The 13,426-nt window shown below is 55.5% G+C and overlaps 2 protein-coding genes across 2 annotated transcripts; both read left to right on the forward strand.

The window, feature by feature from the left end:
- Nucleotides 1-3,545: 3,545 nt before the first annotated feature.
- Nucleotides 3,546-6,999, forward strand: LOC116796451 (polymeric immunoglobulin receptor-like). The gene is made up of 5 exons (XM_032707074.1): nucleotides 3,546-3,662; nucleotides 4,079-4,414; nucleotides 4,470-4,533; nucleotides 4,616-4,644; nucleotides 6,368-6,999. Exons 1-5 carry the CDS (start codon nucleotides 3,548-3,550, stop codon nucleotides 6,997-6,999), a joined length of 1,176 nt encoding a protein of 391 aa, XP_032562965.1. The 5' UTR covers nucleotides 3,546-3,547.
- A 286-nt stretch (nucleotides 7,000-7,285) lies between these two features.
- On the forward strand, nucleotides 7,286-11,583 carry LOC116796249 (CMRF35-like molecule 6). Its single transcript, XM_032706720.1, has 7 exons — nucleotides 7,286-7,341; nucleotides 7,454-7,792; nucleotides 8,498-8,624; nucleotides 9,625-9,731; nucleotides 10,291-10,343; nucleotides 10,914-11,051; nucleotides 11,332-11,583. Exons 1-7 carry the CDS (start codon nucleotides 7,302-7,304, stop codon nucleotides 11,464-11,466), a joined length of 939 nt encoding a protein of 312 aa, XP_032562611.1. The 5' UTR covers nucleotides 7,286-7,301; the 3' UTR covers nucleotides 11,467-11,583.
- Nucleotides 11,584-13,426: the final 1,843 nt, after the last annotated feature.

Consider the following 13,426-nt stretch of genomic DNA (forward strand, 5'->3'; position numbering starts at 1 on the left):
CTCACAGAGCCAAGCTGTCCAGTCCCTCTGCAGGCACTGGCATGGCACCAGAGACACACTTGGCCCTGCAGGTTTAATCGCACTCAGGAGGAAGACAGTTCTCCTATCTATCATGATATCATCAAGTGTAATACAGCCTAATGAGACAACATAGATTGCTGGCAAAGACAGGCAGCAGCACAGCCTGGCGCTGCTCCAAGGGCTTTATCCCACTTTATGGCGCTGGAGGACCTGACCCATGGCAGATAAGTGCTATCAGCAGCTTTATCAGAGCCCAGCAGCCCGACACCTGCATCACCACCTCCCCTCACACACCGAAGAATGCATTTCCCCCACCATCCAGAGCAACCCATTTACTCTCCCAGCTTATCCCAGACTCTAGGAGCCAGTGAGCAGTTTGCAGCCCTGAGCAAGCTCTGACTAGCTGAAATCAATGCAGAGCAACCAAATGAGAGGAAATGACCTGCAAACGGCAGGAGTGATTCCAAATGAACCTGCAATTTAGCTCCATTGTTTGTTCTGTTTGCTGGTAGACTGTATCTCTGATAGCTTAATTACTTGTGTATTTGCTTTGAGAAATACAGGTCTAACAGAGGAAGATTTAAATCCAGCTCAGGAGTTTCTGCTTCACTGTACTTGCTTGCTCCTGCTGTTCTCTGCTGCCCAATCCCATTAACCTGCTGTAGTATCTCCCTGGACTCCCTGTACAACACTTTTTGAGGAGGATCAGCCCTGCTGAAGTCATTCCTTCCCCATGAGCTAGGGGAATTTCACCCTCTGAATCCACACAGTATGAATTCTTAATTTCCTTGCAATAAGTAACCCCTGCTTTAGCTGTTTCTGGCTGAGTGCAGCCTCAGACACAGTCCAGAGTAAATCCTCCACAACCACAAAGTCTGTAAGTATTTTTTGCCACTTTTACTGGCTTTGCTAAATCAAGAGATCTGGGAATTATCTGAATTTATCTTGGTTATCTGAGATGGCAGCGGAAGGGAGAGATCAGATAGTGCCTGCTCAATCAGCCAGCACTAAAAGAGCTACATTAGCAATTATCATCCTCAGCCTTATCTCCTAAGGACAATTTCACCAAACTTGCTGAATCTGCCCACTAAAGAACAGACTGACACTACTTGATTATTTTTCAAGGGCCCTGGATTAAATTAACAGAATTGAAGAACAGAGCAGAGAGGACTCTGGAAAGGCTCAGTCGTGGTGGTGGGTAATACGGGGGGATGGGAGCTGAGGAAGAATCACAGAATATTTTGGGTTGGAAGGGACCCACAAGTTGGTACTGGGCCCTCACTGATTGACTCAGTTACTGCCTGTCCCAGGAGCTCTTTGAGTGACACACTTTGCTCGCTGACACGGCCACTGAGCCACACCCGAGTGCTCAATCCAGCCCCGCGTGTGGCCGAGACGAAAAGACAAACTGATTTGCTCCTGTCAGGATGCATCAGTGGGATTCCTGAGAAGTGCTTCAGCAATGCTTCCTCTCCCACAGAATAGCCTTGCCTTCTGCTTCCCGGGCCACTTGCTGCCAAAAGGGAGAGGTCTTGTCTCGCAGGACCCTGACACAGTCCCCCAGAAGTGCTGGTGCAGAATAGGGTGCCTTTCCCTGTCCTCTGCAGGTGGATGTGTTAATTCATTCCCCCCGGGCTATGTGGAGCACCCCAGCACCCATACCCTTACTGGAGGGTGTTGGGAGGGCTCTCTGCAGGGCTCTCCCCATTTTAGGTAATGTGACTCCTCATCACACTCTGCTGCACTGGTTTCTGCCTGGATTGCTCTACTCCCTCTCTGGTTTCATTTTAATTGGAATAAATATCACAGCCCTTCATATGACAGACACTCCTGTGTCAGCACTCTGGGGTTTCTCACTCCTGCCTACTCCCATCTTGCTATTCCCCTCCACGAGCATGTTCCCACGCTGCTGAGTTGGTTGGGGCTGAGGTGCAGAGCTGGAGCCATCTCCTTTGCAAACCCCCATCGACAGCCCCCAGCCAGTGTCCTGCTCAGCCAGGGCCCCTTCATCCAGCAGCTGAGAGGAGAAATATCAGAGTAAAACTCCACATGGGAGTTGCAGTGTTGACGCTGAGGGGCTGTAATCACTGCAGTATCCTCAGAGGCAAGAAGGAGACCTGCCTTCAGTCACTGGAATGGAGTCAGTGGGGTAACACAGTCCTGGGAACTGCTGTGATGGGGAGGAAGTGAGCCTGGTCTGTGCTGAGGGTCCAGCCCCTGTACTGGGCTGGGCAGCTGCTCATTCTGCCCAGAACCAAACATGGAACAGAGAACGGGAAGGGGAAATGACACCTCACCTCTGATGGCGAAGTGATAGTGATGACGCAGCATGGATGTGACTTGAAAAGTTTCCCAGGAACTCTACCAAAGTGGTTCTTTGAAAAAGTGCTTCCAGCTGCTTTCGGGTAACTGAGCTGCCCTCGAAATCCTCATGCAGTAAAGGCCTTTGCAGGCACCTTCCCTGTGCACACTCCATCTGGAGCCTCTACCTCTGAGCCGCTTCTCCCAATCCTCCTCCTGCTCTGAATGGAAGGGTGGGAAGGACTCACTGTGCTTTGCCAAGCAGTGACAGGGATGCATGCCCAAGGAAGACGAAGTGGCTGGAGCCCCAGCTGCACAGCCTTTGTGGGAAGTTTCTCAGCAGAAAGCAGGTTTGCCACCTCCAGCTACTTTTTTGAATTTAGATCTTGCTGTTAGTTGCAGCGTCTTGGCTCACAGCCAGTTAGATGGAAATGAAGGGGTTATTTCATGATCAAAAGGAAAACTCAGAGCTTGCTCTTGCCATGATGAGGGACAGAGAGGGAAGGGGATGCCAGAGGTTTGTGCTTTCTGCTCTTTCCAAGGGGCATATCGGAAGAAAGCCATCAGCAAGGCAGCTGACAAGGAAGAGGCCTTGCTTTTTGTGTTTGGGTTTCTGAAACTTTTAGTGGAAGCATTTAAAACACTGTTGTCACTCAAAACCCCCAGGCTGTGCCGAAGAAGGTGGTTTGGGGAGGAAATGAGACATTTCTGCTTGAGAAAACAAACAAAAGCAGCCCAGCTCACACTGGCTCAGGAGCCAGTGTGAATAGCAGTGCAGGGGGATGGCTGTCCATCATCTCAGTCTGTTATCCCAGTCCATCACAACTGGGAGAGCATTCTGTCAGTCCCAGCCAGTCCATCCACAGGGGCAGACCTGCCTTCACTCTACCCCAGTCCCTGCATCCCTGCTCTGGCCTGGCCCCCCTGCAAAGCTCCCCAAAGTCCTTTGGGCTCAGCGTAGGGGAAGAGGCTGTGCTCCCCACTGGGATGGGCATTGCAGCAGAGGAAGCTGCTGCATTTTGGCATTTTACTGGGAACCCAGTGACTATTTCAGAGGAAAAGCAGAGTCTCTCTCACGAAACACGCCAGGGTGAGTCATGGGCCCGGGTGAAGGGGAGGAAACAAGTAACTTAAAGAAAGACATCCAGGGTCATCTGTGGGTAAGCACTGCCCAAAGAAGGGACAGGAGAATAAGGCTTGGAAAACTCCTGGGACACCCAAGTGAATGTGGATCTGGCTCCATCCTGCAAGGTTCTTCAAGACTAACTGCGGGAAAAAATCCACTCTAGGAGCAAGAAGCTGGAAAATGAGGATTTTCTTGGTTTGGATCCTTTGCCCAGGTGAGAGCCCGGAACACAGGTCAGGCAATTCCATCTCAGGGGTTCTGGCAGAGCTGTGGAGAGGTTGGGACCAAGCCAGACCAGGAAACTCACCATGGTCACAACAAGAGCCCAGCTGATCCCGACCTTTTCTTGTGGCAGTTACGGGGGGTGATCTCTGAGATGTGCTTCTACTGCTGCCATGTGAACCCTGGGAGTAAGGCTTTTTGCTCTTTTAATAACACACACCCTTGATGAGGGCTCTTTTTTTCCTGACTGGGGACATCTCCTCTCAGCACTGCTCCCTGGCACAGCAGGTGCACAGACACAGCCTCCCTCGGGACTGGGTGCCCCCAAGAATCCTGGGCTCAGATCCTTCTTGGTTCCCCAAGGCAATGGCAGGACGTGTTTGCAGCACCTCTTTGTGTCCCCCACAGGTGTCTGGGCAGTGAAAGGCCCCAAGCAGGTGACAGCTGACCAAGGCAGCTTGCTGGCAGTGTCCTGCAGCTATGAGCCAGGCTATGAGCTCAATTCCAAGTACTGGTGCCGCCAGAGATTCCTCTGGTTTTGCTGCACCGACATCGTCCAAACCAGTGGCTCAGAGGTGACGGTGACACAGGGCAGGGTGTCCATCAGGGACAACCACACAGCACACTCATTCACGGTGACACAGAGTGGAGTCACGCTGGGGGACGCAGGCCGGTACTCCTGCGGGGTGAAGAGGAAACTGTGGTTCAGCACATCCCACACCACCAGGGTGATGGTCTCTGCAGGTAAAACTGGGCTGGAAGCAAGGCCGGCAGTAACCTCCTTTTTCCTCCCCCACAGTGCCCATGGCATTGCTGGATACTCCCATCTCCACCTCCTGCACCTCTGTGGCCGAAGTGTCAGGGTAGAGACCCCTGTGCAGGCGGCAGGACAGGGGGGGGTGTGGGGTGGGTCTCCACTTTGCTCTGACTCTGTTTCCTTCACAGCTGCTTCAACCACAACCGAAGGCAGCGATGTGGGCTCCAGTGGCCATGGGGAGCCTCCAGTGCTGTGAGTAAGAGCTTGGGATCTGGGCAAGTCCCCAGCAGCATCCCCTGGCCAAAACCATATTTTTCCCTACATGCATCTCCCAGCTGTGTGTCCCTCCATTGCAGCAGCTCCAAGGAGCATCCCAGGGGCAAGCAGGGCAGCTGGCTGACATGCCAGCACCCCAGTCCTCATCCTCATTGCACAGACCCTACACAGGCTCTAGCATAATCTCCTTTCTCCATACAGGTCCCAGCTCAGTGTCACCCACCTGCTGCTCCTCCTCAGCTTGAAATTTCTCATAGCCTTGGCCCTGGTGTGTGGGGCAGCCTGGATGAGGAGCCGGCGTAGGAGCCACAACCAGGAAAACCAACAGCTCTTTGAGGCCTCCAGCAGCACCAGGACACCAGGCTGCCCACCTCCTCTTCCAGCCACCTTGGAGTCACAGGGACATCCTCCTGCCCCCTCTCCCCCCACCTTGCTGGGGCCGTTCTGCCCATCACAGCCGCCCTGTGCCAGGAGGTGCTTGGTTCCCAGTGATTCTCCCCCCCTGTGAAGCCCTGGCCCCTCCTGGCAGCCCCAGTGCTGGAGAGAGGGGGGTTTGGAGTGCAGAGAGCCTGTGTCTGCTGAGCTGCAGCTGCCAAACGAAGACAATTTTGCAATAAAGCCTTGGTATCCTGCAGGTGCCTGTCTGCCTGTCTGTCTGTCCACCTGCTCCCTCCTTCAGCTGCCAGCACAGCCCAGGGTGCCTGTGGCTGTCAGTGCTGATGCACACACTGTGTGGGGACACACTGCCTTGTGGTTGGGGGAGATACGGGATCACAGGGGCAATGTGGGCACCTGATCCCCCATCACCCAGCTAAGCCCTGGCACAAGGAGAGGAGCCCTCAGCCCCCAGAGCCTCAGCCCTGCCAACTCTGTCTGATGCCACCAAATGCCCATCTCCAGCTGAGCAAGAGCTGGGGACGAGTGTCCTTCCACAACTGTCCCCACCACTACAGCACCTACAGGGGATGGGGACACAGGGGGAGGCCTGAGAGGACCTAATCAGGGCATAGGATCCCGAGCCACAGAGGGGCTGTGCTGGGAACAGTCTGGGGGGATGTGGCTGGCAAGGGCAGTGGGGACAAGCGCCCATCTCCAGCTGTACTGGAGCAGGAGGCAGGGGCTCCTCATATGCATTCCCACGGGAAGGACAGGGTGGCCATGCAGGAGCACTGCCCCAGCCTGGAGACTTATATGGGGCTCAGGGGGTCCCTGTGCAGTGCTGAGCCATCCCTTGAGAGGCAGGTCCCCCACCAGGTGCTGTGCCTGGTGAGAGAGGCTGGGCAGTGTGGCGGTAAGAGGCAGAACTGTGTCCTGCCATGGGGGCACAGCAAGTGCTCTCAGTGACCAGGCAAGGCAGGAAGGCAGCTGACAGGAAACGGGAAACCCCACACTCTTGCTGAACGCCCAGCAGTAACTGAGTTGGTATCTCAGGCAGAAGAGGAAGCAAAGCCCTAGAGGCACAACACAGAAGGAGCAGTAGGGCTGCCCCAGCTGTGGCCCAGGCTACCCTGTCCATGTGGCTCCTGCTGTTGCTTGTCTGGCTGCTGCTGCCAGGTAGGGCTGAGGGGATCCTTGGGGCCAGAGACACTGGATCATCCGATGGGGATGGGGTGGGAGGTGTCGGTGCGGTGGCAGCACTTCCACGGCTCCGTTTGTCTCCACAGCCTATGGGGCGATGGGTTGGGGCAGAACTGTGCAGAGATTCGTGGGGGAGTCCCTCTCAGTTACCTACGAGTACCGGCCCGGCCAGGAGATGAACCCGAAGTTCTGGTGCAAACCGGGAATATTTTATACCTGTGCTGAGGACATCGTCATCACTTCGGAGTCACAGCCCGTGGTGCGGAAGGGCCGATTCTCCATCCGGGATAACCGCACACTCCGGGTGTTCACAGTGACTGTGGAGGATCTGACCGAGGAGGACGCGGGAACCTACCTCTGTGGGGTGCGAACGGGAAGGCTTCTGCATGATCGTATTGCTGAAGTGGAGGTGATCGTGTTGCCAGGTCAGTCCCTGCACAGTTCCACCCCTGCAACAGTGACCACAGCGCTGGGGGGCCGGGGACAGACTACGGGAGGAGGTGTCACCCTGAGCGAAGGGGGATGGAGAGGGACAAGATGCCCTCCTGGCACCCGCTGCATCCGTCGCTCCTTCACACCTGCAACCCCGACGCTCCAGCCGGATGCTCCGCAGGGAACCCGTGGCTCCTTCCCCTACTTTCCGGTGCTGGCCGGGCTGCAGCTTCTGGCGCTGCTGGCCATGAGCGCGGCCGTGCTCTGGGTCAGCCTGCGGGGCTGAGCCCCCGCCGGGACCCCTCGGCCGCGGCCGATGCCTCCCGGCCCCGGGCCGCCCCGGCCCCGACCCCGACGGCGTGGGCAGGGAGGGCAGCACCGGGGCCCCACCGCGCCCTTCCTGCCGCCGCCGACTCCAATAAAGCTTCCCCGCCACCGCCCTGCGCCCCCGGCTTGCCTCTCCGGCAGCCCCGACGGTCCAGCAGCCCCGGGGGTCCCCGCGCTCCGCCCCGACAGGGCGGCCCCGGGGGCGGGCGGGGCTCCCTGCCGAGGAAGCAGGGTGCGAAGCTCCGCCGTCCCGTAGCAGCCATGCAGCTCCTGCTTCTGCTCGCCTGGGCTCTGCTGCCAGGTAAGGTCTCGCCGGGGGCCCCCACTCCCGCAGTGGCCCGTGGGGGCGGCCGTGACGGGCGGGAGGTGTCGGTGCGGTGGCAGCACTCCCGCGGTTCCGTTTGTGTCCTCAGGCTGTGGGGCGATAGGCTGGCGCAGAACCGTGCGGAGATTCGTGGGGGAGTCCCTCTCGGTCACTTGCAAGTACCGGCCCGGCCAGGAGACGAACCCGAAGTTCTGGTGCAACCCGGGAACAGTTTATACCTGTGCTGAGGACATCGTCATCACTTCGGAGTCACAGCCCGTGGTGCGGAAGGGCCGATTCTCCATCCGGGATAACCGCACACGCCGGGTGTTCACAGTGACTGTGGAGGATCTGACCGAGGAGGACACGGGAACCTACCTCTGTGGGGTGCGAACGGGAGGGCTCCAGTTTGATCAGAGTGCTGAAGTGGAGGTGATCGTGTTGCCAGGTCAGTACTCGTTGGTCCCCTAGGTCCAGCCCTGATGTGTCCCCCTCCAAGTACTGGGAGCAAGGGCTGCAGTAGGGGCAGCCTGCAGGTGGTAGGTGCCCAATGTCACCACAGGGCAGCAGGTGCCACCATCACCCACTCCCCCTGCCCAGATCTCCCCACAGCCCCTTCTCAGTGCTCCAGGATCAGCCACCTCCATTGGTGGGATGCACCACCCTGCTCTCCATGTCTCATTTTCCCTCTTATCAGATCTTGCTGTCCCTGTCTGTGCTGTCCTTGCCTTATTGCATCACACTGGGGAATTCCTCACCCCCCTGTGCTGCCCTGTTTCCCACTAGGGACAAGCAGAGCCTCTGGGCACCAGGTCCTGGGCTTCAGGAACATCCCTCTCCATTGCCTTGCTAGGGATCAGCCCCCATGGCAGGACACATATATGGGTTTGTTGTGTTAGTACTGAACGAGTCATGGGGTACCCAGACCCCCTTCCTGCAGGGTGAACTCTGTTTTGTGCATGTTTTGAGGGGGACCAGGATTGTGAAAAGCCTCCTGGGCAGTGGTAGGGTCTTACAGCCTTCCCACTTCGAGGGGTGTCCTTCAGCTACGCCTTGTGTGACACTAAGTGGGTCACTTCTGACTCACTGAAAGACCCACGGCATTTTCCCCCCCAGAGACAGATCAAACAAGCCTCTCCTCTTTTCATTACAGCCACCCCACCATCAACCTCCACCACAAACAAGCACACCGATCTCACTAGCTCTGTAACAGGCCCCACACAGACAACTTCCCAAGGGGGAACTGTGCACATGACATCAAGTCCATCCAGCGACCAAAGGTGAGTAGCAGCTCCTGCCTACAGCAGCCACTTCCCTCAACGAGATTTGTTTGGTGCACCTGGAGCCCTGCAACCCTCAGACTCTTCACACCTCCCTTAAGGATCCAGACATCCTGCTTTTACCTTTAGAGACCACTCCACCTGGAAAAATTCTTCCCTATGAGGGTGGTGAGACACTTGCACAGATTGCCCAGAGAAGTTGTGGGTGCTCAACCCGTGGAAGTGTTCCAGGCCAGGCTTGATGGGGCTCAGAGCAACCTGGTCTGATGGAAGGTGTCCCTGCCCATGGCAGGAGATTGGAACTAGGTAATCTTACATGTCCCTTTCAACCCAAAGCATTCTATGATTCTATGACAATAATTCCAGTGTCTCTGGTCACATGGCCCCAGAAAAGCCCTGCTTCTCTCCCATCCATCTTGCAGCTTAAGCAAGCCATGAGCTGTTGCCACAGAAGTGGTTTCTGCCTGACTCCATTTCCTTCCCCAAAACTCAGAGGCAGTGTTTGCTATTGGGAAACCAAATGCAGGCCATTGTCCTGTTCTGCTTTATAGTCACACACAGCCCAGCAGAGATAGTGGACAAAGCATTAAAGGAGTTGTAGAGCTTCCCTCCTTCTCTCCTGCCTCTGGGAGGTGATGCCTCAGCAGGCAAAGCTGAGGCTCCCCATTAGCATGCTCCAGGGGTAGCTGGCACACCAACTTTGCCTGCTTGCCCGTTACAAACAAGGTCAACAAATAGTGGAGCTAAACAAGAGCAACATTAGATGCAGGAACCCATCCTTAAACCAGTGAAGACTCAGCAGCTCTCAGACCTCAGTGTCAGTTTGCTTCTGCAGTTTTTGGTTTGCTTTGCTCCATGTCCAGCTGGCAGCCTGACCACCCCACACCTGCTGTCCTTCCTCTTAGGGAAAGCCCTGTCACCCACAGCCACTTCTCACAACCCTGCTCTGTGCTGGTTCCTCCCAAGAAGTGTGGGAACAGAAACTCTTTTTTTCTTGCAGATTGAACGTGGTTGAGCACATCCTCACTCCAGGCATCATAGTAGTTCTTCTTTTGCTTGCTGTGGCTGCTGCTGTTCTGGTAATACTGTCCAGGAAGAGGAAAAAGGGTGAGAGAAGCTGCCACTGCCACACACACCCTATTTCTGCACCAGAACCTGCCTCTGCTTTATTTATTTTTTCCTCTATATTTTTTTTCTCCCCCATTCCCTCCCTGATCCATCCAATTCCTTGATCCATCACTGAGACCTCCACCAAGGAGGACTCCTTCCCCTGAGGGAACAGTGGGACCACCCCACAGGTCTCATCCCCATGGGAGCAGGGAATGGCAGCCCTTGGGGTGGGTGCTGCTTGGCACAGCACCTACTTGTGTTTGTCTGGGCACCATCAGCTTCCCCAGATGAGCTCACTTGTTTGGGCCAGGCTTGCACTAAGCTTGACACAAAGTTTAAGGCCAGAGTGAAGGAGGTGGGGGGGACAGGAGAGGACCTTGCCAGCTGGTAGGTGGGATCTGGCTTTATTTGAAGAACTGCTCCAGTTTGGATGGCTCACAGGGTAACAGGTTCCTTTCCTGCTTTACGGTGAGATTTGCAGTGGCAGCGCAGTTTCTTAATTAATTTCTTTTCCTCTGTTTTCACTCATGTCTAACCACATCCGTGCTCCATCCAGCCCTCTCCGGAGCAGCCATAGAGATGGACAGGACTCACAGTGTTTCTCATACAGTAAGGAAAACCTCATGAGGTCTTGGGATGCCATGCCCCAAATTCTCATGGAGAGGGGAAGCATTACACCCTGAGCTGCCAGAGCCTCTGCTGTCAGCCTGGCTCATGGTGCTTTAGGCTGGGAGGGATCCTTTGGGCACTGCTCGCCAACAGAAAGACACAGGGCTTTTATGTGACTATCACAGAGTATTCCCGGGAAGAGAATTTAGGATTGGGATAAAAGGTTTGCCCCCAGGCCCCTCCAAACGTGGGAGCTGCTCCTCTGAGTGAAACAGGCTTGGGATCCTGTAGCAAAGCACACCTGAGGCAGCAGTGGAGCAGCTGCTCTTTGCTCACTGCTTGGAGAGCATTTTCTGATTTTATCTGCCAGATTTTGAGGAGAGGCTGGTGTCACTAACTAGAATTCCGCTGGGGAATGTTGAACCAGCTCTTGCTTCAGGTTTCATTTCCACCCAGTGCTTCTGCAGCCATCAGTCTCAGCACCCATCAGGACAGGCAGCAGGGCAGGAGGTGCTCCCACCCCTGTGGATGCAGGTGGCAGCAGGTTAAGAGCTCATCCCTCTCCATCAGGGAGCAGATGCCTTGAATTATGCAGACATTAACCACCACATGGGCACAGCCGAGAGCCAGCTGTACAGCAACGCCAAGACTTTATGGAGCCTGGAAAACTCCACAGTCGAGTACATGGAAGTCAGGCACAGTGCTAAGGTAGGAGAATGCCGAGCAGTGCCGGGCTGGAGGTGGTGGGGGGAAAGCTGGGGCGGGTGGGTGATGGCATGGGCAGTGGGACGGGCTGGGTGGGGAGGGAGGGGGCTGCAAAGGGCCTCACCAAACTGGAGAGCAAGTGACTCTGGATAATGTGGGTTCCCTCTCCAGTCCCCATGGCTGCTCCTGGGTGCTTAAAGCAGCTGAGAGAGGTTCCAGCAGACAGTGTTTCCCTGGAGCAGCCCCACAAAGGATGTTTTTGTTTATCCCTCTCCTTTCCCAGCCTGTGGAAGAGGAATCAGAGGCGATATACGCCAGGGTGCAGAAGCGTGTGCCGCAGCAGGAGCAGATCTACAGCAACATGCCACCAGCTCAACAGCCCAGTGAGGAGCCTGACAGCAGAGCTGGGGGGGTGTGAGCCAGCACCCAGACCCATGGGCTGCTCCTACTGCCAGGAGTGCCACTGGGACCTGCATGGAGGGGATTGCATTGGTATTCCACTCAGGCAGGAGCTGGCTGGACAGTGGAGCTGCTGCTCTCCAAGCCTCGGATGTTTCCTTGGAGCAACACTGGAGAGGATGAAGTTGAGAGGAGACACGGAGCGGGATGAGGATAAAATCATCCCTTTGCATCCATACATTAGTGGTGCTGGGAATAAAACTTTCCCACTGAAGTGGAGCAGTCCAGGCCAGTGACCTGCCAGGCAGGGTGTGGGGGAGCTGGGAAGGGGAGGCAAGGCTGAGGGTTGGGGGTGGGCTGGCTCCCTGAACCCGCCACCTGTCCCACTTGCCCTTCTGTGTTGTTCTTGGGGGGTGAAGCTTCCAAACTCACGGATCTCCTCAGAGTGACTTTTTTCATGCTGATGGCAGCTGGCAGCTCCTGGGAAGCAGGACAGTGGGAAATGTTATATCCAAGTGCATTTGCACAGGGTGCTTGGGTGGAGGATGTGGGGCATTAAGGTCTTGGTGAAGAAATGGCCTCTCCCCAAACCCCACACTTCCACAGCCTGCAGGGAGGTTTTCTCCTGCTGTCTCCCACCACCTCTGACCTGGGAGCACACACAGGGGCTGTAACTATCACCCTGCTCATCTCTGCTTTGCTGATAGCTTTTTTTTCTGGCGCCCACTAAATACCTTCTTCTGTGTGAAATGTTGCTGCTTTATCAGCGACAGCAAGTGAGAATCTGATGGCATCGACGATGGTGTGTGGCCGTGTTTGTACAGCAGGTTTCCACCTCCTAAAGGGTTTATTGCAGAGTGTCACCCTGAAAGCAGGTCCAGCCCCTGGCTGGTGCTCAGATGGGCTCCAGCAGTGTGAGAACTCAGATCTTTGAGGTGAGGACTCTTGGGGCTCCAGTACAAACCTGCAGCTCCCACCCATGCTGCAGCATTGCTCCTTGCTGGGACATCCCACAGGGTCTTGCCCCTGCATACCAGTGCCCTTCTCAGTGCATAAACTCCTGCTCAGCACCAGGCAATTCACCCGTCAGGACAACCCACTCCCACAAAAAATGGATCTGGGCACCTATTTGTGGTGGGTTGGGAGCAGCATACCTGAGCTCTTCCACACACACTGTCCCATGCAAATGGGTTTGCATGGAGAGATGATTTTTCCCTTGCCATGGGAATTTGGGTGCTGTAACTGTGCAACTAGGCTGGTTTCAGGGCAGGGATGCTGATTTACTCTGCAACCAGGATGAGGGTGAGGCAGGAGCTTCTCATCCTCTACAACTACCTGAAAGGAGGTTGTAGCTAGGTGGGGGTTGGTCTCCCAAGTAACAAGCAATAGGAGAAGAAACTGCCTCAAGTTGTGCCTGTGGAAGTTTAGCTTGGATATTAGGGAAAATTTTTTCACCAGAAGGGCTGTCAAGCATTGGAACAGGCTGCCCAGGAAACGAGGGAGTCACCATCCCTAGAGGTATCTAAAAGACATGTAGGTGTAACTCTTGGGGACATGGTTTAGTGGTGGCCTTGGAAGTGCTGGTTTAATGGATGGACTTGATGTTCCTAGAGGACTTTTCCAACTTAAAGGATTCTATGTGGGGAGACTTTTCCTCCTGATGTGGAGATGTTGAGGCAGTTGTGGAGATGTTGAGGCAGTCCTGCAGCTCTCAGCTCTTACGGCCATGGACCAAATTGGTCCTGTACAAGGGGAAGCCTTCCCAGAGCTCAGCAGGCTGCACAGAGTCCTTCTGCAGCCCGGGGAGCCCCTCTTATCAGAACCTCTTCCTCTTAAACCCTCAGGGCCATTGAGGCTGCAGTGTTCCCTCTGCTGTATTGGCATAATCTGCCTGGGCAGCTCACAGAGGGTCACAGAACTCCCCAGAGCTGCTATCGCCATCCGGACACCGCTTCCTATTTCCCCTGCTGAAATACTTC

This window comes from Chiroxiphia lanceolata, chromosome 19 (assembly GCF_009829145.1).
Source record: "Chiroxiphia lanceolata isolate bChiLan1 chromosome 19, bChiLan1.pri, whole genome shotgun sequence".
Lineage (NCBI taxonomy): Eukaryota > Metazoa > Chordata > Aves > Passeriformes > Pipridae > Chiroxiphia > Chiroxiphia lanceolata.